Consider the following 27,842-nt stretch of genomic DNA (forward strand, 5'->3'; position numbering starts at 1 on the left):
CTGACTCGTATTTATGACGGTTGTCATCCCCTTTTGCAACCTTCTCCCCCTTAATGACCGTGTTACTAATTGAACCAGGGCAGCAATTTGCTTAACAATAGCGGGCAAGAAAGCTCATCCAACGGGGCACCCAACAAACATCTCACTTAGCAACAGCAATTCTGGGCTCAATGGTGGTCCTAATTCGAGGACTACCTGTAGGCGGTAAAAAAGAAGACCGTTTCCTAAGACAAATTTAGGAGTTGGTTGTATTCCAAGGGCTGTATTTTAAAAAAAGCCATGAAAGCTTGCAAAATATATATATATATGATACAAGCACGTGAATATTATTTGTATGCAGGTTTGTTTTTTAAAAAACAAAATGAAAAAAAGAAATGTCAAAACTAACAAGATGGTATCTCAATTTGGCTGCCCCCCTTAAACCAGAGGTGGTATTCAAAAACTTTTACTACCAGATCTGTGGGTGTGGCTTGGCTTGGTGGGCGTGGCAGGGGAAGGATACTACAAAATCTCCATTCCCTCCCCACTCCTGGGGGAAGGTTATTATAAAATCCCATTCCCTCCCCACCCCACTAACCTACTTTCCATCTCCATTCTCCTATGCAGGGCAACCAAAGAAAACCCAGCCGATCAGCTGGGAGGCAGAGAATAGATGGGGGCGGGGCCAGTCAGAGGTGGGATTTGCCAATTCTCCGAATGACTCAAAATTTTTGCTACTGGTTCTCTGGAACTGGCTAAATACCACCTCTGCTTAAACGTGTCGGGATACAAGTCAGCACAACACCAGGTGCCTGTAAAAATATGTATACAATCCTTTAACGGGAAGTTGTTGTTACTCTTTGGACGATCTTGGCAGGGTGAGGAGATGAACAAATTTCCAGATCCACAGAACGTCCGGGCGGCGAGTTTTGATAGTGATAAAGCTCACTCCTCTGGCACTGTCAAAATCCAGAACTGCACTTCTTTTGGGGGGTCAAATCCAGAACCGCACGTCTTCAAAGACAGCTGCTCATTAGCGCATCCTATAGTCATTAGATACAGAGGCTTCGCAAAGCTGCCCTTTAAAATCCAACTCCACCATGAAGTCGAGGTCACGCTGCAAAGAACGTAGAGATCAGATCCTTTTGCTTACCGGTTATGAACGAGAGAAGGCCTGTGGTTAACCCTGCACTTTGGGGAGACCCTCGTCTTACAACACTTCACTTAGTGACCGGTTCAGTTTACGAGTTACGACGGCACTGAAAAAAGGTGAGTTAGGACCGTTTTTGGCACTTGGAGCCGTCGCAGCCTCCCCCAGGGTCACGCGATCCAAAATTCGGACGCTCAGCAACTGACTCATATTTACGACAGATGCATTGTCCTGGGGTCAGGCAATCCCCTCTTGCAACCACCTGACAAGCAAAGACCATGGGGAAGCCAGATTCATTTAACAACCATGTTACTAACTTAAAATCAATGGCAGGAATTCACTTAAGAAAAAGTCATTAAAATGGGGGGAAACTCACTTTAAAAAGTTTCTCACTCAGCCATAGAAATTATGTCTCAGTTGCAGTATAAGGTATAAAGGAGGTGCAAAGGTAGAGAAACCTTTGCAGGAAGCAAAGTCGTTCGTTCTGTTCAGATTAAACTTTGAAGCTTTGTGTGGAGTGGACTTTGTACTCCGCTTGGCTTTTTACAGTTAATTTGGCACTTTAGTTGTTGGCAGCAATTCAAAGGAGAGAAAGGTGGGTGCTTATCTTGCGGGACTGTTTGGGACTCATTATGGGCTGGGAATGAGCATAATTCCCAGCGTCGAAATAAAACAACAGTTGTTTGGACTAAGCATGTGCTTAATTATGGTCTCGGAGAGCTTTGGTCAGAACACATGGTCTGCCTTACTGGATCAGGAACATGTCATTCAACCACTTCCATTGAGTGGGGGGTGGGGGGAGATTTCAAAAAGGGACAATCCTCTTGGTCTCTTCCTGCATGGAACGGCTGTGCCTCCCCCGCTTCACCGCCAATGGAGATTGCGGTTCTGCCAATGGCTGCCCACCCCTTCAGCTTGGAAAAGGTGCCCAGAAGCTCCCTAAAGAAGCTTTCTGGAGCAAGACAACAATTGTGTGAATTGCACACCCCGGGAGAGCTGTGTTAGTCAACGGGAACCCCCAAACCAAAGCAATTCACAAAAAGATCTCCGCCTCGCCATTCAAGAGATTCCCTCCGAGTCCCAAATAACACCGTGCTCCAAAGTCTTGCTAAGTTTGAAAGAGCTCCCTCCATGCAACCCTCCAGTCAGGCTGTGTGTGTGTGGGGGGGAACGGCAATTTATAGGGAATTAGAGGAAACTATTTTACTGGCACCCTTCAATCAAATGCACAGCTGCCCAGCTCTAAGCTGACCCCCCCACCCTCGCTGTGATAAAACACCAAATATTTTCCAGGGCTGATCCATGAGCCTGCCGGAGCACTCAAGAGAGCCAAGTTGTTGACATCAAGTCAATGATGTTGTAGGCACAATGGAAAAAAGTCTTGGCCAACGGAGAGGATTCTTTCACGCTCGAGGAAAGTCAGAAATGTTCCCATTAATGAGAACAGATGGTGCCCTGCCACCTGGGGACTTCCGGATGGATTATAATGTTGGTTTCCAGCGACCATTTTTCAGGGTTTGCTCAATGCCTCAGATGGCTTGCGTTGGCCGGCTGAGCCGATGTTCTCTGGTTTTATGCCAGGTCAGTGGGATGGAACCCATGCTTCATCTTGCGTCTTCATGCAAGAGAGAGTCAACCCAGGCTGTCCTTCTCTTTCGACTGGTTGCTGTTATTCGGCACTAAGTTGTGCCTGACTCCCCACAACCCCATAGTCCTGTCCAGTGGTGGGATTCAGCCGGTTCTCACCGGTTCACGTGAACCGGTTGTTAAATTATTTTCCCCCTCAACTATTAAAGTGACTCCTGGGCACTGCGCTCAGTGGTGGGATTCAAATAATTTAACAACCGGTCCTCTGCCCTAATGATTTCTTCTAACAACCAATTCACCAAACTGCTCAGAAAGTTAACAACCGGTTCTCCTGAAGTGGTGCAAACTGGATGAGTCCCACTACTCGCTGCGCTGCAATGGAGAAATGGGCAACGGAGCAGCCGTCGTGAGGGAAGGAGAAGGCCGCTTTCCCTCTTTCTTCTCCCTGCTCCTTTTCCATCTCTCGTGCCGTCTGCTCCGTTGCCTGTTTCTCCATTGCAGCGCAGCACCAGGATCCACCTTGATAGCAGAGAGGTATAATTTAACAACCGGTTCACCCAGGGTCAGGTTGGCCATTGCAGGATGGTCTTGTGTTCCCACGTGTGGGGCAGAGCTGGAGGATAGGAATGGGGCACGCCTCCCAGGACAGCCATCCTGACCCTGGGCAAACTGGTTGTTAAATTATTTGAATCCCATCGGTGGTCCTGTCTCCTGTCCCTCAGAATTCACCCAAACTCAATGTTCATCATGACAACAAACCAATCTAGCCATCTTCTCCTCTGCCGTCTTCTTCTCCTTTGGCCTTCCCACTTTCCCAACATCGAGGTCTTCTCCAAGGAGTGGCCAATGTCCAGGTAGCCCTCGATTTATGACCACAATTGAGCCCCAAATTTCTCTTGCTAAGAGAGTCATTCATTAAGTGAATTTTGTCTCATTTTAGGGCCTTCCTTGCCCCAGTTGTTAAGTGAATCACTGCAGTTGTTAGGCTAGTAATGTGGTCGTTAAGTGAATCTGGCTTCTCCGTGGACTTTCCTTTGTCAGAAGGGTCCCCAAGGGGGATCTCTGATCCCAGGACATTGCAACTGTCATAAAGGAATTTTGATGACCATGGGGATGCTGCAAAGGTCATAAGTGTGATAAGTAGTCCTAAGTCACTTTTTTCAGTGCCATTGTAACTTTGAACAGCCACTAAATTGTTGCCACTGTTGTAAGTCGAGGAGTTCCCATATTTCAGATTCTGCTGCAGGATCTACCCTTCCAAAGAACAGTAAAGGGTTTTTCCAAGTAGTTTTTCCAAGTTTTTCCTTTTCCAAGTAGCTGGCAGGTGCGTGTGGAAATGTCACGGGCGCTGACCGGCCCACTCACGCAGCTACTCGCAGCCCATGGTGGATGCTTAAGGCCCCACTCCCGCAAGTAATGGGTGCTCGTGCACATGCACCTACCCCTCCCACAAAACCATCCCCTATTCCCCCCCACCGCACTCTGGACCGCCAACCCGGAAAGAGTTGGTGAACTCTGCTCTAATGGGTCTCATTTACTCAACGCAAGGAGGAAGATGTCTTGGATATGTTTGCCATCTTGGCTTATTTATAAAAATAATAAAGGTGGGATACAAATAAATAAATAAAAATCCTAAGCCTTTAGCTATAAAACATGATTCTTTAAGATCAGACTGGGATTTTAACCTACTAACTTGTCTGACAAAAATGCCTCTAAAATCCTATCCCTGAAACCAGCTGCCCAATCTGGACGCCAGCATTCATATATATATAATATATATATATATATATATATATATATATATATATATATATATATATATATATATATATATATATAATATATATATATACCTAACTTACCTCATTTTTTTCATTTGGTTTCATGGATATGGTTCCATAGATTTCTTCCCCTCTTCGGACAGTTAGATAATCCTCCAGGTAAAATACAGTTTGCTTCCAGTGAGTGTAAGGCGCGTCCGGAGCTACGGGGAAAAAAAAAGACATTTGGTTCTTTTTAGAAACTGATGATCCAGGGTGGGATACAGAATAAACACAGTCACAAAAAACAGGTGAAGCCCCTTGTATTCCTTCACTTTGCTTCCAAGCTCCAAATATCCTTGACTGGAGACAAAAAATTCCCACACAAACAGTTACAAGAAGAAGGAAAAAAGCAACACAAACCAGGCAAGATAAGGGCTGGAGGATGTTCGCAGATAGCAGAACACACACTGGGAAGGACGCCAAACTCAGAGAGGAACCATAAACTAGAGATATTTCCACGCTTTGTTTCCAGCACTCACTCATATGCATGTCTGTCCTCTTATTCAGTTGTCACAGCTGCAGCCCATGAAGAGGATCAAGGCCCTCTCCTCCCGAGCAGACCACTTCTCTCCCTGATCCTCTCCTCCCTGCATGTCCTAGGATGCAGAGGGGATGGGCCTGGGTTCTCCTCTGACTTCCCTGCTGGTCTCTGCCCTTCCCCAGCCTCCTCCACAACCTCCGGAGCCACACTTCCACTCCCTGTTGGCTGTTCCTCCTCTCCCTCAGAGTCAGTCTCCACCAGGGACAAACTGTTTACCTGCAGATTTTACCTGAGAAGGCAGTTCTGCAAAGCGACACTCAGAGATAGGATTAAGTTCAGTGATTTTACTTCCCCAGAAAGTATACAAAAGACTTCACACAACTGCAAGGATTTTTATAACCAGCTGATCTGATCACCGGGTGGGTCCAACTGAGATCAGCCTATGTGGGCCTGACTGGGATAAATCACAGGGGTGATAAAAGAAATACAATTTTACGTTGTTTTAATCTATTGTACATGTTTATGTATTAAATTGTATTTTATCCTACTCTCATTTTAAATGGTCTGTTTTGAATTTTATAGATAATATGTGTTTGATCCTGTACATTGATAATGGCCTATGGTAGGCTAATTAATAAATAAAAAAAGAAAAGAGTTTTCCGATATCAAAGGTTTTGAAATCCTCGCTTTATTCGTATTGACCTGTTTCTGCAAACTAAAGACCAAAGAAATGGTTCGGGGGGCACCGGTAGTCCTCGATATACGATCAGAATTGAGCCCAGAGTGTATGTGGTTAAGTGAGAAAATTTGTGAAGTGAGTTTTGCTCCATTTTACGTCTTTCTTTGTCACTTTTGTTCAGTGAATTGCTGCAGTTATTGTTCTGACCCAAACCTGGTTCCAAGAGAGCAAACACAAGACAAAGATAACAGCACAACCTTTTACTGTTTCATTTACGAATCCCCTTCCTTCACAGGTAAAAAAGGCTGCTTCCAACTAATTAGCTGTGATAAGGAAGAGCCTTGCCAAGTTTTTGCAAGGCTGCCAAGAACAACAGATAAAGTTCTTAAACAATAAATCAAAGAGTCTCCAAACACCAACTCAGATATTCCTAACGTCCACCAGGGTCGAGTATCAAACGTCTTTGCCTTCTGCAAAGAACTGCAGTTTCTCAGCTGGCTTTTATCTCTGAAGGGAGGGGCCATTACCTTGCAGCCTTACTCTTGAGTCGCCCGTGCTGCTGCAGCTGCTCTTTCCTTCAAGCAGCCCTGCTCACACACGCACTGGGCACAGGCTCCTCCGGGACCTCTTCATCACTGCTGCCAGCCTCCACAACCTCCAAAGGCAGCACTCCACTCCCTGATAGTCCTGGCCCCATCCCTGTATCACACGCAGGCCCCTCATCTGAGTCCTCGCTCTCCGAGACCTTGGCCCTCCACACCTGCTGCTGGCGAACCACAACAATTATTAAGTCATAAACACACTTGTTAAGTGAATCTGGCTTCCCCCATTGATTTGGCTCATCAGAATACTGAGACTGTCATAGATATGAGTCAGCTGCCGAACGTCCGAATTTTATTCATGTGATTGTGGGGATGCTACAATGTTCATAAGTGTGGAAAATAGTCATAAGTCACTTTTTCAGTGGCGTTGTAACTTTGTACTATCACTAACTGTTGTTAAGTCGAGAACAACCTGTATTTAAGAATAAAGTCACAGAATTAAAATACTGATTTCACTAATATGGCTGTCCCTTTGGCTTTGAAAGAAAGTACTATATATATAGGTTGTCCTCAACTTGCAGCTGTTCACTTTGTGACTCTAGAAAGAATGCAGAGAAGAGCAACCAAGATGATTAGGGGATTGGAGGCTAAAACATAAGATGAGAGGTTGCCGGAACTGGGCCTGGCTAGTCTAGTGAAGAGAAGGACCAGGAGAGACAGGATAGCAGTCTTCCAATATTTGAGGGGCTGCCACAGAGAGGAAGGGGTCAAGCTATTCTCCAAAGCACCTGAAGGCCAGACAAGGAATAATGGATGAAAACTGAACAAGGAGAGATTCAACCTGGAAATAAGGAGAAACTTTCGGACAGTGAGAACAATCAACCAATGGAACAGAAGTTGCCTTCGGAAGTTGTGGCAGCTTCATCACTGGAAGCTTTCAAGAAGAGACAGGACTGCCATCTGTCAAAAATGGTGTAGGGTCTCCTGCTTGGGGGTGGGGTTGGACTAGAAGACCTCCAAGGTCCCTTCCCACTCTGTTTTTCAGTTATTCTATTCTGTTATGATTAGGGATTCACAACGGTGTTAGGATCACACTTGAAGTTCCTCAAGATACGAGTTTCAAGCAATATTTGTAGCTCAGGATTAACATGAGGGTCTTTGGCACAGGTGGTCCTTGACTTGCAACCACAATTGAACTCCAAACTTCTGATCCTAAGTGAGGCGTTTGTTAAGGGGTTTTTGCCCCATTTTACAACCTGTTTCTGTTACCTTCGCTACAGCAACATGCTGACCACAGAGAAGTGGTGGTATTCCAAAAAAATTACTACTGGTTCTGTGGACATGACTTGGTAGGAGTGGCTTGGTGGGCGTGGCAGGGGAAGGATACTGCAAAATCTCCATTACCTCCTCACCCCACTAACCTGCTTTCCAGCTCCGTTCTCCTGTGCAGGGCAACCAAAGAAGAGCCAGCCGATCAGCTGGGACTCAATGGGAGGCAGAGAAGAGATGGGGGCAGAGCCAGTCAGAGGTGGGATTTGCTGGTTCTTCGAACTAAAAGTTTCCGCTACCGGTTCTCCAGAACTGGTCAGAACCTGCTGAATCCCACCTCTGCCACAAAGTCCTCCCCGAAGGAATCCAGAAACTGCATTTAGTGCAAACTATGACAGCTGGGGGCTGACAGATGCGGTACATAGATCCCAGAATGGGAGATCCAGAAAGATCTGCCCTTGGTTGCCAACTGCTTACTGTGTACAATTCCCTTACTGCAGGTATTGATCTTGTTCAAAAGCTTGGAGCTTAACTTTCTAAGGGATTGGCCGCCTTTCAACTGAGTCAACCCTGCCCAGAACGGATTTGCAGGATAGGCTCTTTGCAGGATGCTATTCTGCTGTCAGGGGATATCCTAGGAGACATTTTTCCTGCATTGCTCTCAGGCTGGAACATGCTGTCTCAAGAAATAAATTTGTCTTCTGCTTGCTTCAAAACACCCGTAAAGATAACATCTTTTGCATTTGGCTTTGAACTGTTAAATGATTTAGAATTTAGTTGATTGTTAACTTCTATTTGTATTTTTAAAATCTTTTCTACTTTGTTCATCTTTTTTTTTTATTAACTGCCATGAGTGCTTGCTGGGATAGAAATGTGAGATAAGTACACATACAGTAACCCTTGACTTATGCTCATAATTGAGCCCAATTTCCTGCTAAAAGAGGCAGTTGCTAAGTGAGTTTTGCCCCATTTTACCACCTTTCTAGGCATAGTTGTTAAGTGAATCACTGCAGTTATTGTTGAGGTATAAGATTTAATAGCTGCCAGCTCCTCTAAGGCTGATGCAATGTAAGGCTGAATGCAATTGAGGGTGAATCATTAAGATGAAGAATGAGTCACAGAAGTTTATATAAGGCAGCCATTAGAGGGTGTATTCTCTCTCCTTGTGTCCGGCATTCATTGCAGAGTTCTCCATGTAGAGTTAAGAAGAAGATTAATTGCTTGTAAGGTATTTTGCCTATCACTTGGGTGAGGTTCTACTTGGTCAGACCGGTTCTATAGAATTGGTTGTTACAATTCTGCACAGTTCGGAGAACCGGCAAATCGCACCGCTGGCTGGCCCTACCCTGCTCAGTCACCCTTACCTGGCATGCGCGCCATCCAACTTGCCCAAGTGATGCCTTTGCCTAATTTTTGGTAAGTTGCTATTTTTCCTTTCCCCCCCCCCCCAACCATCAGCTATTCTGACTATCAGCTGTGCCGCGAGATTTAGATTAGCTAGTAATCAGGAAATTGTTGGATTTCTCGCTTTCTAGCTAATCTAAATCGCTGTTGTACTGCTTTGCCTTCGCCCAGGAGGCTTCCCTGAAAGGCCATTCAGGGGTAGTATTCAGGGAGTTGTGTGCAGGGAGAAAAGTGGCCTGAGAGCAGAGCTGAACCTTCCTTAAGACTGAAGCTTCTATTTTTCAGTGCAGACTCAAGCAGCAGATTGCAGAAAGGTAGATCTCTGAGTGAATCTGTGCTTCTTCGAGCAACTCAATCTGCCTGCCTTCTTTGCTTGTTTTTGGGTAAAAGTTGTTCTTTTTTAATAAAAAATTCAATATTTACATAGATGGTGTGTTGTGAGTTAATTTTGTGAGTTTGCTTGCAAGCAAATTTTATGTGACAGACTCAGGCAGCAGATTGCAGAAAGGTAGATCTCTGATTGAATCTGTGATTCTGCAAGCAACTCAATCTGCCTGCCTTCTTTGTCTGATTTTGGATAAAAATTGCTCTTTTTAAAAAAATAAAAAATCAACATTTACATAAATATTTACAATATTTACATACAAGCCATGCCCAGTCAGCAGGTCCTGCCCCAGTCACATGGCCACCAAGCCACACCCACAAATTAGGCCACAACCACAGAACCGGTTGTTAAGAAATTTGAATCCCACCCCTGCTACAACTTATATTTCTGTATATGTCTTGTATATAAACCACTGTTAAATGTCTGCGTGCTCTATTTTGCTCCTGGGTTGTCCAACAATAGCAGTCACACTGCAAACAGTTATGAAATGAATAACACAGTTATTAAGTGAATCCGGCTTCCCTGCTGACTTTGCTTTGTCAGAAGGCCGCCAAAGGGGAATATCATGATCCCAGGACATTGCAACCATAGTAAATATGAGTCAGCGGCCAAGTGTCTGAATTTTGATGACCATGGGGACGTTGCAACGGTCATAAGGGTGAAAAGTAGTCCTAAGTCACTTTTTCCAGTGCCGTTCTAACTTTGATCGGCCACTAAATGCACTGTTATAAGTCGAGGACATCCTGAATTTGAGGTTCCCCAGGACACAGCAACTGACATCAATACAAATCAGCTTCCAGCCATCCGAATTTTGATCATGTGACCCTGGGGGTGCTGCAACGGTCGTAAGTGTGAAAAACAGTCATAAGTCACTTTTTTTCAGGGCTGCTGTAACTTTGAACAGTAAATATCCTGGGGTAAGTCCAGGGATGGGCTTCCAAAACTTTAGCAGAGGGTTCTCTGTCTGGTTGCTGGGTGGATGTAGCCATGGTGGGTGTGGCCTAGTCAGCCGGGCATTTTTACCCTCCCTGGGCTCCAGAGGCTTTCCTTGAGCCTCTGGGAAGACAAAAAGGGCCTCCCCAGGCTCTGGAGGCTCTCTGGAGGCTGGAAATGGACCCATTTCCAACCTTCCTGAACTTCCAAGAGGCCCATTTTTTCACACACACACTCCGAGCCTCTGTGTGTGTCCTGCACTTACCTGCATCCAAAATGGGCCAGGTGGGGACTCCTGGGAGGGGTGGGGTGGGTGGGGCGGGGCCAGCCAGGAGTGGGATTTGGGTGGTTGTCCGAACTGCACAGAATCATAGCTAGGGGCTCTCCCGAACCCCTGCGAACCCCCAGCAGCCCCACCCCTGCGTCAGTCAAGAAATACCTGTAACTGTGGCAAAAAAAAACTGTCGTAAAATGAGATACTTACCAATTGCCTTGCTTAGGAAGATAAATTTTGGGTCCATTAAGTCGAGGTCTATCTGTACATATAAGTGAATCGCTGCAGTTGTTGAGTTAGGGAAGGTCAAGTGGCCTTTTGCAAAAGCTGAATAGCCAAGAACAGCCACAATGGAGCTGCCCTAGTGAGCAGAGGTGGTCTTCCGCCGGTTCTGACCAGTTCTGGAGAACCGGTAGCGGAAATTTGGAGTAGTTCGGAGAACCGGAAAATCCCGCCTCTGACTGGCCCCGCCCCCATCTCTTCTCCGCCTCCCATTGAGTCCCAGCTGATCCGCTGGGTCTCCTTTGGTTGCCCTGCACAGAAGAATGGAGCTGGAAAGCAGGTTAGTGGGGTGGGGAGGGAATGGAGATTTTGCATATATCCTTCCCCTGCCACGCCCAGCAAGCCACGCCCACAGAACCGGTAGTAAAAATAAAGATTGAATCCCACCACTGCTAGTGAGTCCATCCCAAGTCCCAAGCCCAGGACGTGTGAGTTATCTCTCTATAAGACCGTGATGGCGGACCTTTGGCACGCATGCCAGAAGTGGCATGCAGAGCCTTCTCTGTGAGCATGGGCATCGGTCAGCTGGTCTTTGCAGTCGATGGAGTGCTGGAAAATGGCCTGAAACGGTCAACAAAATGGCCCCCAAACAGGTTATTGTCTTTTTTTCTGCCATGTTCAGGTTGTTCTTCAGGCTGTTTTCTGTCTGTTTGGGGGTTGTTTTCCCCCAAACCAGCCAAAAATCAGGCATGCACACGCCGGCCAGCTGGTCTCCGGGTTCTTGTGCTTCGGGGCGCGTCCCATGCATTCACATGCATGCACATTCCAGTGGTGGGATTCAAATTATTTTACTACTGGTTCTGTGGGCGTGGCTTGGTGAGTGTGGTGTGGCTTGGTGGGTGTGGCAGGGGAAGGATATACTGCAAAATCCCCATTCCCTCCCCACCCCACTAACCTGCTTTCCAGCTCCGTTCTCCTGTGCAGGCCAACAAAAGAAAACCCAGCCAATCAGCTGGGACTCAATGGGAGGCAGAGAATAGATGGGGGCGGAGCCAGTCAGAGGCAGGATTGCAGGTTCTCTGAACTACTCAAACTTTCCGCTAATACCGGTTCTCCAGAACTGGTCAGAACCTGCTGAATGCCACTTCTGGTGCCTTCTGGTTTGGGCACAAGGTTCGCCATCACTGCTATGATGTCTTGGTAAGGCCACTCATACTGCATCAAGTTTACGTCACCACAGTATAAAAAAGATGTTGAGACTTTGGAAAGAATGCAGAGAAGAGCAAACTAAGATGGTTAAAGGTCTGGAGAGACAAAAACATGAAGAACGGTTGCAGGAACTGGGTATAACCAGTCTAGAGAAAAGAAGGACTCGGGGTGATGTGATAGCGGTCTTACAGTATTTGGGGGGTTGCCACAAAGAGGAGGGGGGGGGGTCAGCTTATTCTCCTAAGGACCAGAAAGCAAGACAAGAAACAATGGATGGAAACTAATCAAGGAGAGAAGCAACTTGGAAAGGAGAGACTTCCTATACAGTGAGGACAATTAACCAGTGGAACAGCTTTGACTTCGGAAGTTGTAGCTGCTCCATCACCGGAGGCTTTGAAGAAAAGACTAGAAAGCCACTTGTCTAGAATGGTATAGGATCTCCTGCTTGGGCAGTGGGTTAGACTAGATGACCTTCAAGCACACACACACACACACACACACATTGGAGATCAAAAGGTGAGGAGAAACACCTTTAGGTCTACACCCCTCCTGAGCTGCAGGCCCAGGGCATCAGAAGCAGAGAAGCAGAGAAGAAGACACCCTTAGAATGAAAATCTCTCTCTATAAAAGCAAAATACCACTCACGCATCAATTCAAAATCTCCAGAACCGTAATGTCTACCAACTTGAAATTTGGCACTTATGTTCCTCTTGGCTTCTAGGTGCTCACTAAGAAAGGCTTTTTTGAAATGACTACCAGAGCATTAGTATTTTGTATATTATTATTATTAACATGCTCTGATGCTAAGGAGTTCTACTCCCCCTCCCCACCTGAAAAGAAATCTGTTCCAAATGCAAAACACAAGCAGACAAGTTTCAATTTCAGTTTTAGTTTCACAGCAGCAACCAGCTTTAGTACAGAACACTTGAGCCACGCCCAGGCTCCTTGCTGTCTCTTTCTTGCTCAAACAGCAAAGACTGTTTCAGTTTACAAACAGCCCTCAACTCTCACACACTGACAGGACACTAGCTAGATGAATACCGATGGATGATGGTAGGCAGATGCAGAATTTTTTCTCTCCTTATTTTCCTCCCCCAAAACTATGCCCAATCACATAGTTTCATAGCGAAGCACCGGTATTGAGCTAAGTAAAATAATAAAGCTTTCTGCACCGCTGCTTGAGTATAGTTATGTGCTTGCATTTGGGACCGAATTGTTAGAATTACTTCAATGGGAATCCTCCCTCCCCCAGATAGCACTTAAGGCAGTAAAAGTGAAAAATGTGGTGGTTTAAAATAATAATAGCACATGCAGCACGTTTTCCACATGAATAAAGCCATCGCTTTTAGGTTTCAATTGTAAAGCATCGTTTTTTTTCCAGCGTTGTGAGATGCCAGATCAGAGCCATTAGCCCTGTTTTGTTCCCAAAGCAACCGACAATGTCGGTTTATAGCTCCCCATGAAATCCGCAATAATCCATTGCCCACTGCAGGGCAAGGTTGAAACTAAGGGACATCAGAGCACATTTCATCGCAGGAGAACTGAACATTTAGGTTACAAGAAATGAATTAAAGTAAGGGGGGAAGGGGAAACTATTACGCCAGGAAGGAAGGAAGGAAGGAAGGAAGGAAGGGAGGGAGGGAGGAAGGAAGGAAGGAAGGAAGGCCGGAAAGAAAGAAAGAAAGAAAGAAAAAAAGAAAGAAAGAAAGAAAGAAAGAAAGAAAGAAAGAAAGAAAGAAAGAAAGAAAGAAAGAAAGAAAGAAAGAAAGGAAGGAAGGTAGAAGAAAGAAAGGAAGGCAAGAAAGAAAGAAAAAAGAAAGGAAGAAAGGAAGAAGGAAGGCAGGAAAGAGAAAGGAAGAATAAATAAATAAATAAGGAAGGCAAGAAAGAAAGGAAAGAAGAAAGGAAGGAAGGAAGGAAGGAAGGAAGGAAGGAAGGAAGGAAGGAAGGAAGGAATTATTTACCTGTAGAAAACCCAATTTTCTTATGGCACTTTGTAAATTCTATATTAAAATAGGTGACCAAGGCGTGAATGTAGTCGTTGCGTTGAATCTGGAGGCAAAACGCAGAGGTGAAGGCCAGGTCTTCCGGCTTTACGATGTAAAGATCAACGTCCTGCATTGATGGAGAGATGAAGAAGAGTTTCATTAAGTATTACAGATTTCTCAGCCTGCAATATTTAGAACGGGCCCTAGGAGAACAGCACAACCCAGTCAGAAGATGCTTATGTCTCAAAGCGGGTTTAAGACTCAGAAGAGGAGGTGCAAGGCACAGTGGTACCTTGGTACTCTTCGTCAATTGGTTCCAGGAGGCACAATGAATACCAAAAACGATGAGCACTAAAAACAATATTTCCCATAAGGAATGGAATGAAGTGGAATGAACGGATGGGATGGAGTAGAGTGGGATGGGGTGGAGTGAAGTGGAGTGAATTAAATGGGATGGGATGGGATGGAGCAGAACAGAACAGGAAATTGGATTGGATTGGAATGGAATGGAGTAGAACGGAATGGAACGGAACAGAACAGAACAGAATAGAAAGAGGAAATCAGAATGGAATGGAATGGAGTGGAGTGGAGTGGAATAGAATAGAATAGAATAGAATAGAATAGAATAGAATAGAATAGAATAGAATAGAATAGAATAGAATAGAATAGGAAATTGAATGAGAATAGAATAGAAAATATGGAATGGAATGGAATGGAATGGAACGGAACAGAACAGAACCATACAGAACAGAGAAACAGAATAGGAATAGAATTTGTAACTTTCCGAGCTGGGTTCTGACAAGCAAAGTCAATGAGGGAAGTCAGATTCACTTAACAACCAACTGATTCACTTAACAACTGCAGTAATTTGCCTAATAACTGTGGCAAAATAGCTCACAAAATGGGCTAGTTAATAACTGCCTTGCTTAGCAATTATGGGTCAGTTGTGATGGTAAGTCGAAGACTATCTGTAATAGAAATAGAAATAATTTTAAATGAAAAGGGTGAACTGAAATCTAAACAAGAACTAGAGGAGCAAGAAATTAAGATGAGTTGGTATACATATATGCAAATATATTCTGGGTATGACAAAGATTGTAAAACAGAGGGATTTTATAATGAACTTACAGAACTGGATGAAATCTTAACAGGTACTGATGAGAAAATGATTTAAAAAATTTATGGTTACTTACTTGGAATTAAATTGGAGGAAGAACAAGTTAAACAAGCAATGATTGCCTGGGGGAGGAATTTTGGACATGGGGTAGATTTAGATAAATGGCAAAAACTATGGTCTCAAAATTATAAATTGACAATGTCTGTAGCATATAAAGAGAATTTGTATAAGATGTTTTACAGGTGGCATTTACTCCCAACACGAATAGGAAGGATGTTCAAAAACAAATCAGAGAGATGTTGGAAGTATCATCAGATACCTGGATCATATTATCATATGTGGTGGACGTGTGTGGAAGCAAAGAGTTACTGGACTAAGATTCATACATGGCTTGAAGAAATGATAAAACAGCATATAGACTTGAAACCACATATATTTTTATTGGGTATCTTGCCTGAAGGATACAATAGAGAATTGATGTATTTGATTATAAATGTGTTAACGGCGGCTAGAATTGTATTTGCTAGAAATTGGAAGAGCGAAAAAATTCCAATAAAGAAAGAAGTGATGAAGAAAATGATGGAATGTGCAGAAATGAGTAAATTGACATTAACAAGCAAAGAGCAAGAAGATAAAGAATATTATAAAATTTGGGATTTATTTTATCAATGGCTAGATAAGAAAATAGAGAAGTTAACTATGTTATGGAAAGGAATAGTATAATATGTAGGATAATATGATGTAATTATGTTAGATAATTGAATATAAGGAAATGAATTGTATGATCCCAGGTTTGTTAAAATAGAGATTTGCTCGATAAGAAATATATACATTTTAGTGGGTCTAACAATGATACAATAATAACACAATATAACATAATATAATATGTATAGTTGACTTATGTAATATGAATGTATGTTTGGAAGGGAAGACCATTGATCTTGTGACATTGCACGAAAGAAATGTACCAACCGACACACTGTATTTTGGAAGACGGTTTTATGTTGATGTTTTATGTTTGTGTTTTGCTAGTCTTTGTCTTTAAAAAAAAATTAAAAACTGTATAAAAAAAGAAATAGAAATAATATCTCTTAGGCTCAACCCCCTGCTTGCTTGGAGGGGTTTCTGAGACCCTCAAAGTCCTTCCTGCTCAAATTCTGTAGCATAAGTTGTTGAGCTGTTGAAGCAAAATAGCAAGCGAGTAGCAAGTGCTAAAGTCACCAATTTAAAAATGTTGCTATTTTGCCTTTGTTTTCATGGTGTTTCTCTGACTGTGTGTTTTTGTGTTTGTATGTTTGTAGTATGAGAGAGAGAGAGGAGGAGAGAGAGGAGAGAGAGGAGAGAGAGGAAGAGGGAGGGGAGGAGAGGAGAGAGGAGAGAGGAGGAGGGAGGGAGAGAGAGGAAGGAGAGGGAGGGAGGAGGAGGGAGGGAGAGAGGGAGGAAGGGAGGGGAGGGAGGGAGGAGGAGAGGGAGGGAGGGAGGGAGGAGGGAGGAGAGAGAGGAAGGAGGGAGGGAGAGAGGAGGGAGAGAGGAGAGAGAGGGAGGGAAGGGAGGGAGGGGAGGGAGAGGGAGGGGAGGGAGGGGGAGAGAGAGAGGGAGGGAGGGAGAGAAGGAGGGAGGAGAGGGGAGGAGAGAGGAGGGAGGGAGGGAGAGGGGAGGGAGAGGGAGGGAGGAGAGGAGGGGAGAGGAGGGAGAGGAGGGGAGGGAGGGAGGGGGAGGGAAGGAGGGAGGAGAGGAGAGGGAGGGAGGGAGAGAGGAGGAGGAGGAGAGAGGGAGGAGGGAGGGGAGAGGAGGGAGGGAGGGGAGGGAGGGAGGGAGGGAGAGAGAGGAGGAGGAGGAGAGGGAGGAGGGAGGGAGAGAGGGAGGAGGAGGGGAGGGAGGGAGGGAAGGGAGAGAGGGAGGAGGGAGGGGGAGGGAGGGGGAGGGGAGAGAGGAGGGAGGGAGGGAGAGGAGGAAGGAGGGAGGGGAGGGAGAGGAGGGAGGGAGGGAGGGAAGGGAGGGAGGGGGAGGGAGGGAGGGAGGGGAGAGAGGGAGGGAGGGGGAGGGGGAGAGAGAGGGAGAGGAGGAGGGAGGAGGAGGAGGAAGGGAGGGGGAGGGAGGGAGGAGGGAGAGAGGAGGGGAGGGGAGGAGGAGAGAGGGAGGGAGAGGGAGAGGGGAGAGGGGAGGGAGAGAGGAGAGAGGAGAGAAGGGAGGGAGGGGAGAGAGAGGGAAGGAGGAGGAGAGGGAGAGGAGAGGCAGGGAGGGAGGGAGAGGAAGGGAGGAGGGGAGAGAGGGAAGGAGAGATGGAGGGAGAGAGTGGGGAGGGAGGGAGGGAGAGATGGAGGGAGAAAGAGGGAGAGAGAGAGGGAGGGAGAGAGGGGGAGAGAGAGGGAGGGGGAGAGACAGGGAGAAGGAGGGAAAGAGAGGGAGGGAGGGAGGGAGGGGAGGGAGAGAGAGAGTGCTATACCTCTACACTTCTACAGTGAAATACCCCAAACAAAGAGAAATTTGGAAAATGAAATTAAAAAGTTGTAATCTTTAGGCTTTCAAAGCGTTGCATTTAAATAACAACCTTTTAGCTACTCAACAGATTTGGCTGTGGTTGTGTCTCAGCAGGCTATGGATATAAAACAGAACATTCTACAGTTGATTCTAATTCTACTTGAGCTTTACTGTGGGAAATAATCTAAATAATCTGACATGAAACCCTCATTCATTCAAAACTGATCTAACCTTTATTGGAATTCCTTTTCCTTTTTCGTGGTGGGGATTTTCTTACAACCCCAGCATTTGGTGTTTCCTTAGTGCTGCCAACACTCAGCTGCAGTTCTCACCTCCTCTGTTTCCCCACACCCCCTTCACTGCTTGCAAATTTCTGTTTCTTAAACAATTTGTTAACTTGGCTTGCCAATGTTAGATTCCTTGGAAGTGGGACTAAATGAGAACAGCAGGCTTGCAACAGCAGAAGTTCCAAATCCCAGCTTTCACAGTTGAAAAGTATCTATACAAATGAAGGTTCTCGCTTCACTGAAAGAAAGGAAAACCCACACCTACTATTTAACAGCCACATGCAAAGACAATACAACAAGGGTCTTCAAACTTGACGGCTTTAAGACTTGTGGACTTCAACTTCCAGAATTCCCAAGCTAACGTGACTTGGAGGAGGAATTCTGGGAGTTGAAGTCCACACATCTTCAAGCGGTCAAGTTTGAACGCCCTGATCATCTTCTCTTTCTCTCTCTCTTCTTCTCTCTCTCTCTCTCTCTCTCTCTCTCTCTCTCTCTCTCTCTCTCCCTCCCTCCCTCCCTCTCTCTCTCTCTCTCTGGTCTTCAAACTTGGCAAGTTTAAGACTTGTGGACTTAACTCCCAGAATTACCAAGCTAACATGACTGGAGGAGGAATTCTGGGAGTTGAAGTCCACACATCTTCAAGCGGTCAAGTTTGAACACCCCTGATCATCTTCTCTTCTCTCTCTCTCTCTCCCTCCCCCCCCCTCTCTCTCTGGTCTTCAAACTTGGCAAGTTTAAGACTTGTGGACTTCAACTCCCAGAATTACCAAGCTAACGTGACTGGAGGAGGAATTCTGGGAGTTGAAGTCCACCAATCTTCAAGCTGTCAAGTTTGAAGACCCCCTGCAATAGAAGGAGTTAAAAAAAACCTATGACAGTCTTGCAGAAGGACCTTGTTTGAAAGTTTATATTTTGAAAAGCACCAAACCTTTATTAAACAAGCATTGGTCACCACTTGCTTTGGGTCAACGATGTCCACCAAAGGCTCCTTCATGGCCACATCCCGGATGCAGGTCATGTCGAAGCCGTAGACATTCTCCCACCCTGTCAAGGCAAAGAAGGGGATGGTTTTCATTGGCGTAAATAAGCGCTTACAGCAGCTTTTCTCAATCTTAACCACTTTCAATTGGGTGGACTTCAACTCCCAGAATTCCCCAGCCAGAGCAAGGGAATTCTGGCAGTTGAAGTCCAACATATTTATACACACCTGTTTAAAAGTTACCAAGATTCAGAAACCCTGGTCCTTGAATAAATCAAATTTAAGAGTGACCTGATTTCAATTAGTCACCATAATAATAATTTTATTTTTGTATTTATTTGAGTCCACCCTGCTGTGCCGGGAGATTTAGATTAGCTAAAAAGCAGGAAATCATTGGATTTCTTGTTTCCTAGCTAATCTAAAAGCAGAGCTGAACCTCCTTTAGGACTGAAGCTTCTATTTTTCAGTGCAGACTCAGATAGCAGATTGCAGAAAGATAGATCTCTGAATGAATCTGTGATTCTGTGAGCAACTCAATCTGCCTGCCTGCTTTGCCTGATTTTGGGTAAAAGTTGCTCTTTTTAAATAAAAAAATCAATATTTATATACATGGTGTGTTGTAAGTTAATTTTGTGGGTTTGCTTGCAAGCAAATTTTATGTGACAGACTCAGGCAGCAGATTGCAGAAAGGTAGATCTCTGAGTGAATCTGTTATTCTGCAAGCAACTCAATCTGCTTGCCTGCTTTGCCTGATTTTGGCTTAAAGTTGCTCTTTTTTATTAAAAAAAAATCAATATTTACATCAATATTTACAATATTTGCATGCAAGCCACACCCAGCCAGTCACATGACCATTAAGCCATACCCAATCAGCAAGCCATGCCCGCCCAGTCACATGACCACCAAGCCACACCCACAAGTTAGGCCACACCCACATAAATTTGAATCCCATCCCTGGCGAAGCTGTATAAGTTGTCTGCGGACTCACAGTGGATTTTGAAATCCTTGTACTGTCGGTCTTCGATGGCTACCATGTACAAAGCCGCTCGGTCTGGAAACATAAGCCCTCCAGGTTTCTGTTGACGAATTGTGTGGAAATGGATGTCTTAATCTATTCACCTAACAAAAACATCACATTTTTGAACGCGAATAAAAGTGACAAAACACAACAACCAGACAAAACATCCCTTCCTCTTTCATGTCACTTCACAACTCCAAAGGGCTTGGAAGGATGACATTCGGGGCCATCTCAAATCTTTCTTTGGTCTAGGACAAAGGTGAGGAACAATGGCCCCCTTCATGACTTGTGGACTTCAACTCCCAGAATCCCTGAGCTGACATGGGATTCTGGGAGTTTGGACGACAGATTAACAGAGTTGGAAGGGACCTTGGAGGTCATCTAGCCCAACCCCATCCCCACTCAAGCAGGAGACCCTACACCATTCTTGACAGATGGCAGTCCAGTCTCTCCTTGAAAGTCTCCAGTGATGAAGCTCCCACAACTTCCAAATAAAAGCTGTTCCACTGGTTGATTGTTCTTACTGTCAGAAAATTTCTCCTTATTTTCAGATTGAATCTCTCCTTGTTCAGTTTCCATCCATTATTCCTTGTCTGGTCTACAGGTGCTTTAGAAAATAGCTTGACCCCCTCCTCTTTGAAGTCCACAACTCATAAAAGGGCCATAGTTGCCCACCCTGGGTCTAAATGGTGTTTATATATGTCTGTGATTGATGCTCAAAACCAGCATGTCTCAACCCAGCAATTTTTAAGATGTCTGGACTTCAACTCCCAGAATTCTCAAGCCAGCATGGAATTCTGGGAGTTTAACTCCACAGGTTATAAAAGGGGCATAGTTCCCTACCCTCAGTCTGGAATCATTGAAATGGAGTAAAGGACAAAGGGGAAATTAGACCAAAACCAAACCAGAACCTGACTGGAGGAAGATAATGAAAATCATCTCTCCTTTTCTCTGTCACATTACAGTTCCAGAGAACAGGATGATCTTCCTTGGTAACTTTTAAGACACATGGACCTCAATTCCCAGAATTCCCCAACTAGCATGGAATTCTGGGAGTTGAAATCCACACATCTCAAAGTTGAGAAGATTGTCAAACCCTGATCTAGAAGCTTTACATGATGGGAGAAACGATTTTACCAGAAGTGAGGGCCATCTAGCGTTTCTCCCACACTTCCCAAAAATAAAAATATGTGTTCTGAGGATCTCTGGTTTTGTTTAACTTTTAAAATCCTGACCATATCAATGTCAGATATTTTCCCCACTAGTTAAAAACACACACACACACACAATTAAAAACTGGATCAAAAAAGGACAATGGGCAGTGAATAAAGTAAATTTTGGAAGCATGAATAGCCCTTGTGGTGGTTAATTGACTCTCAGTGAATAAAGTTTCTCATGTAAATCTGAATTTAAATTGTAACATCTAGTGAGGTCAAGATTTTGGCAGATTCATCTGTTTGTTTGTCTCAACTTTGGAGAGGTTGAGAAGGATACGCCTCCGTTTTTAGTTTTCATTTGAATGTGATTTAAGTGGGTTTCAAAAGAAGAGAATAATTGTAGCTCAGAGCTGAACTGTGGGGAGCTATTTGGTGCTCTCTGAGCTTGGTTGTTTTCTTGCAGACGTTTCATTACCCAAACTATGTAACATCATCATCAGTGCTAGAAGGGAGGAGGGATTGTAGGGGGGAGGAGGAGGAGGACTGTGGGGTCCTTAGTGCTCTCTGAGCTTGATTGTTTTCTTGCAGACGTTTCATTACCCAACTAGGCAACACCATCAGTGCTGGGACGATTGTTTTATAAACAATATACCATATATGTGAGCGATTGTATAGTAATGATTATGGAAAGATGGAAATACATACATTTTAACAAGCACAACTAAGCATTAGATATCCTTGGCATTCATATTTTAGTTGCCACTGAAATCGCGTGGCATCTGTCACTCCAAAACCAACCTTTAAAAGACCTTCTAAGAAGCTAATACGGTAGAAGATACCAAAGGCCTACCAGCCACTTGTCTCGAGCAAAGATGACTGTGTTAAGCATGGACTCATAGAAAAGGGAGTAACCCATCCATTCACTGATTATGATATCTACTTTGTCCACAGGCAATTCAATCTCTTCCACTTTGCCTTTAAATATTGTGATGACTGGAAACAGAATCAAAACACATAAAGTTACTGGAGTGAATCGGCCGGCTGTATCGTTCCCCCCTTGATATTCAAAGAGGGCCAGTTTGCAGCTGAATTTGAATCTGCATCTTCTTCACATAGGGAGGTCCTTGGGGACCACCTGTATTATTATATAATAATATAATATTATGTGATATTAATGTTATAATAATATGCATTATTGTATTATAATAATATACTCTTATAATCTTATATAATATTAATATTATAATAATATACTCTTATAATCTTATATAATATTAATATTATAATAATATACTCTTATAATCTTATATAAAATTAATATTATAATAATATACTCTTATAATCTTATATAATATTAATATTATAATAATATACTCTTATAATCTTATATAAAATTAATATTATAATAATATACTCTTACAATCTTATATAAAATTAATGTTACAGTGTATTATTACATAACGTACTCTTATAATGTTATAATCTTAATATTATAGTAATATAATTGTATCATTATCTTATAATCTTATATAATATTAATATTATAGTAATATAATTGTGTTATTATATAATAATATAATATTTTGAATAAATAATTTAAAAAGACAAGTATGTTTGATTTTTATTGTTTCTTACTGGTTTTAAATCTGATTTATCTCTTTAGGAAGAAGAGCTGGAATCTCTGTTCATGCAGGTAGTCCTTTACTTACAAGCCCAACTGAATTTCCGTCGTTCAGCGAGGCAGTTCTTAAGTAAGGCATGCCCAATGACCTTTCTTGCCACATTAATTAAGCAAATCGCTGAGGTTGCTTCTCCCGTTGACTCAGAAGTCAGCTGAGAAGGCTGAGACCATCATCAATGAAGGCCGGTTGCCAAGCGACTGAATTTTGTTCATGTGGTTCTAGGGATGCTGCAACGGTCATAAGTGCGAGGACCACTCATTTTTTCCAATGCCACTATAACTTTGAATGGATACTCAGCAATTGGTTGCAAGTCAAGGAGTACCTGTACTCATCTGGGCCGTTTGACCAAAAGATTACATTATATATTTCTCCCATTTTTAAAATTCTGGTTTCCTTTTTAATCACGAGTGAGGCACGTAGTTTTGGGGAGCCCAAATTGTGTCACAAACAGAGATTAGGGTCAGAGCCACATAAGGGGCTCCTTGGGGGTTAGGTGGTAGTAGTGGGGTGTCACGCTTAGAGGCCAGGAGGTGGGGGGGCAGAGGGATTTCAGGAGAGGAAATCATTCAACCTTTATCCTACAGGTAGTCCTTGACTTACAACGACAACCGTGTCCAGAATTTATCTTGCTAAGTGAGAAATTTGTCAAGTGAGTCCATTTTATGGCTTTTCTTGCCACATTTATTGAGTCACTGCAGTTGTTAAATTAATAAGTGAATCTTATTAATTTAAGTGAGTGTTTGTTAAGTGAATCTTGCTTCCCCGTTGACTTTGCTGGTCAGAAGGAGAATCGCGTGACACTGGAATGGTCATAACTAAGAACCAGTTGTCAAGCAGCACCTGAATGTAAATCACGTGGCCATGGGGAGGCTGCCACGGTTATAAGTGTGAAAAAACAGCTGTAAGTCCCTTTTTTTTCAGCACCATTGTAACTTCAGATGGTCACTAAACGAACCTTTGTAAGCCGAGGGCTATCTGAGTAGGCCCAACTGTCAGAATACTGCTAGTCCTTGACTTACAATGATTCAAAGTTACAACAGCCTTTAAAAAAAAAGGCAAGTGATATCCGGTCCTCATTCTTATGACCATTGCTGCAACCCCATGGTCTCTTGACCAAAATTCTGTTGCTTGGCAACCGGCAAGTATTTGGTTGCAGCATCTCCTGAGGTCATGTGATCACCATTTGTGGCCTTCCTAGGGAGTTTCCAACAAGCAAAGTCACTGGGGAAATCTGGCTTCGCTTAACAACTTCACAATTCACTTAACAACTGCCATGATTCGCTTCACCATCAAAGAAAGAAGGTCGTAAGTTCAGCCATGACCCTCTTAACAACTGCCTTGGAAATCCTGGTTCCAACTGTAGTTGTAAGTCAAGGACTAACTGTAGTTACATGAATATACAGTTATTTTTTAAAACCTTTTCTCTCTCTGAGTACCCTGAGAATATATCTGCTGAACAAAACTCCACATTGGTGACAGGAAGGGCATTCGGCCAGTGAACACTCTGCTAGCTCCATTCAGTTGCCCAGACTGAAGGGATTATGGGATCATTAAATGATGATGATTTAAAACCTTTTCCGATTGCCTATAAACTAATTTCTAGTAGAAATAAGAAACTCCCTGGATTACCCTTCATAAGATGGCTTCATAAGATGGCTTTTTCACCTGATTTCATTCTCCATCTTTTAGTAAGATAAAACCTCTTTTGTAATAAAATGATATATTTGGAGGCTTATCTCACTTATTAACAGGAGTGGAGCAACAGGAGTGGGTCAAGGGGGAAAAAGTTGGTCCATGTCACTGTTTCCATGGAATTCATTTTTTTTTAAATTAGATGGAGAATTTTTAAGCAACAGTACGTGATCTTAATAGTAATGATTATCAAGGGGGGGGGGGGGGTGAGACTATTTTTTCAAGATGGATACAGAAGGTTTTAGTGGATTAAATCCTGCTGGCAGCAATTTACTCTTTGATGGTGAACTTCTGACAGCCCTCTCCAATAACCAATTTTAAATTGTCAAGGAGATAATAGACTATAAAAAAACCCGACATAGCCTTTTCAGGAAATGGCACCAATGGAAATCGCTTTTAAGTTGTTTTTAATAAGCTCAGATACCCGTTGAGGAAGATCAAGGAAAGAAGAAAACAGGGAGAGAGAGAAAAATAATCCGAGATGGGTGAGATTTCGTTTTTAAAAAAAACACCAAAGGACCTTTGAGAAGCACAGTGGAAATAAGAAAAAAAAATTATGAGAAAAAAAGAGTTGAAGGATAGCATTAACAAATAAAATTCTATGTTAAAATCCACACACGGCCTATAATTGTCTCCATTGTCCTCACCACTCTCTGTAGGGACTTTCTATCTGAGGCACTGTGGCCTGTGGCAAAAGCGGCATACACAGCTATACAGAAAGCTTTGGGATAATCCAAATATTTTTTAAAAGGACATATGTATGAAATGGGAAAGTAAAATGTGCAGAAATGTAGCCGAGAATTGTAGAAATGGTGACAGGTAAGAGAAATTCAGAAGTGACTGAGGTTGGCAAAGGACGTTGAGTATTCTTTTTAAAAGACTTATTTAGATATGTTCAAAATATAGGGAAAAGCAAAGAGTCGGTGTATTGGCTGCTCAGTGAAAAAGGAAGAATGGTAAATTAAATAAAGCAATCCAAATTATACACTCAGGTTAAATGTAATCCCATTAACACATGATGTGATATGCTTTAATGTTATTACAAAACCTGCTAAAAGCAGTAGCACCCATGCAAACCATGAAGCTGAAGTGAAGACACGTATGATTGGGTAATCATACAAATGCTTGGGTGGGGGGGTGGACTAGATGACCTCCAAGGTTCCTTCCAACTCTGTTAATCTGTTAAACCAAGAAACAGCTACTCAACTCCTATTGGGTTTGCTCTTTTCCAACAAAATATATGCATTCCACTAGAAAACCGAAGAGCAGGATAGAGAAATAAGAGCCCTGAGATTGACAGAAACACAACACAGGGAATACCTCTTTATTCTGATTATGTTTAAAGCTCCACAGATAAATGCCATCCTAGGGGACTGAAGGAAGCAGCTGATAGTTGGGCCAAATTCTTATGTATTATCTTGGAGAAATCCTCGAATGCTGAGGTGGTCTAGAGGTGGAGCTCTCTTGCCTCACAATCAGGAGGCTGTGAGTTCGATTCTAGGTAGAGGCAGATATTTCTCCCTCTGGGCGCAATGAGAATATATCTGCTGGGGAAAAAACTCCTCATTGGTAACAGGAAGGGCATCTGGCCAGTAAACACTCAGCTCCATTCAGTTGCCGAGACTCCACCCCGCAAGGGATTATTATTGAGGTCATTAAAAGAAGAAGATGATGATCTTGGAGAAATCCTGCTGAAGTGAAATGAGGAGAGCAAATGAAGTCCCTATTTTCAGAAAGAGGAAAAAAAGAAGATGGAGTAAGCCAAGAGACCCCATCAGGTTAATATGAATTCTTAGGAAAATTCCTCAGCAGATGGTGAAGATACAGCTCTTATGCACCTTGTAAACAATGGCTAGAAATTACATCTATTGGTCCACAATCAATTTGCCAGGTTATTTATTTACTAACTAGCATTTATATCCTGCCATATTCAATTGACTCTAAGCAGTTAACTTATTTGTGGAATGGGTAACTTCCATAGTAGATTGTGAGAACGCTGCAATACATCCTATATCTTGACTTTTGCAAAGCATTTCTTAAAATGTCCCAGGCCTACTGATTGGCAAGTGGATAAATGTGGATTGGATAGATGGATGTGTATGTATGTATGCATGCATGTATGTATGATTACACTGAAACAATTATCATCTGTATTCCAGAGCGGCATGATGGCCTAGAGGTGAAAACATTCGCCTCCCACTCAGAAGGTTGAGAGTTCAATCCTAGGCAGCAACAGATGTTCAGGTTGCAAGAAGAAAATATCTGCTGTGAACTCTGCATAGGGCATCTGGCTAGTAAACGCTCAGATCGATTCAGTAGCCTCAACCCTACCTTGAATTAAGGGATATACAGGGTCATAAAAAGAAGAAAAATTCAAGTAATCTGTCCAAAAGTCAAGTAAGCAAAGTGAAGGAATAAAAGGGGCTTTCACCTGTTTTCTGTGACTGTGTTTGTTTTGTATCCCACCCTGGGTCATCACAAATTCATTGATACCAGTGGTAAAAAAGGCGGATAACTGGATTGACTTTTGGAGGAGGTAAGTTTATCATGGCTATTAAAAATAGAATCAAATGTTTGTTTTCAGAGAGTTTGATCATGGGAGAAATAATTGGAGGGGGCGTTACGGGTGTCATTCCAAGTTCATTAACTGCTACTAGTGAAACTAAGAAGAAAGACAAGGTCAGCAAGAGTAAAGTCACAAATCCAGAGGAATTATTTAAATACTGGAAGCCACAAAAGTTCTGCAGTTTTTTATCCCTAGGAAAAGTGAAATAATCATAGGAGGAGTTAAGTAATTTATTTATTAACGTTACTTGCCTTTAGACCACTTTAATCCCATAAAGGGCTTTAAAGTTTAATAAACTTTAATAATTAAGTCACTTTTATTGAAGTAACTCCCATAATAAACAAATTTTAAAAACCCAGAATCTACAAAATTTAATATTTGGAACGATATAAGATTGTAAGTCATAAATACTGTAAAACCCAGCTACAGAGCATCAGGTAAGAAACTGAAAAATAAGGAAAATAGAAACAGCAGGTAGAACCAATCGTCATCGATATGTCTTACTGTGATCCAAGTGGTTGGATTTGATAATCTTTTCGGAGTAGTCAGATATACTGGAGCATTCGATCTGCAAGAAAGAAAAGAGAAATAAAAGAAGCCCGACAATGAGCATGTCAGATGAATCAAATTGTATCAGGGCTGGGCTACTACTGGTTCGCCTCAGTTCAGGTGAACCCATAGCTAACAGGTAGCTAATTTTATGGCCGGTTCAGGTGAACTGGCAAATCCCATCCCTGGCTGGCCCCATCGGCCCTGCCCCGCCCCACCAAGGAGTCTCCACGTGGCCCGTTTTTGATCTCAGGTAATTACAGGGCCTGTGCAATGGCTCATGGAGGGTGAAAAATGGGCCTTCCAGAAATTCGGGAAGGCCGGAAACAGGTTCCAGAGGGCCTCCGGATCCTGGGGAGGCTGTTTTTGTCCTCCCAGAGGCTTGAGGA

At 43.3% G+C, this 27,842-nt stretch overlaps 1 protein-coding gene across 1 annotated transcript in view; it reads right to left on the reverse strand.

Moving 5' to 3' along the window:
• Positions 1 to 246: 246 nt before the first annotated feature.
• Positions 247 to 27,842, reverse strand: part of PRMT8 (protein arginine methyltransferase 8) — a 60,909-nt gene continuing 33,313 nt past the window's right edge. The window contains exons 4-10 of the mRNA XM_026701941.2: positions 27,409 to 27,472; positions 21,815 to 21,957; positions 19,778 to 19,865; positions 18,739 to 18,854; positions 13,902 to 14,052; positions 4,579 to 4,700; positions 247 to 1,096 (exon numbers count right to left, since the gene is read on the reverse strand). Coding sequence (XP_026557726.1) covers positions 1,013 to 1,096; positions 4,579 to 4,700; positions 13,902 to 14,052; positions 18,739 to 18,854; positions 19,778 to 19,865; positions 21,815 to 21,957; positions 27,409 to 27,472 — 768 coding nt within the window. The 3' untranslated portion in view covers positions 247 to 1,012. The remainder of the gene's footprint in view (positions 1,097 to 4,578; positions 4,701 to 13,901; positions 14,053 to 18,738; positions 18,855 to 19,777; positions 19,866 to 21,814; positions 21,958 to 27,408; positions 27,473 to 27,842) is intronic.

The sequence above is a fragment of the Pseudonaja textilis genome, chromosome 5, assembly GCF_049901715.1.
Source record: "Pseudonaja textilis isolate UNSWEBS1 chromosome 5, rPseTex1.2, whole genome shotgun sequence".
In the NCBI taxonomy this organism is placed as follows: Eukaryota; Metazoa; Chordata; class Lepidosauria; order Squamata; family Elapidae; genus Pseudonaja; species Pseudonaja textilis.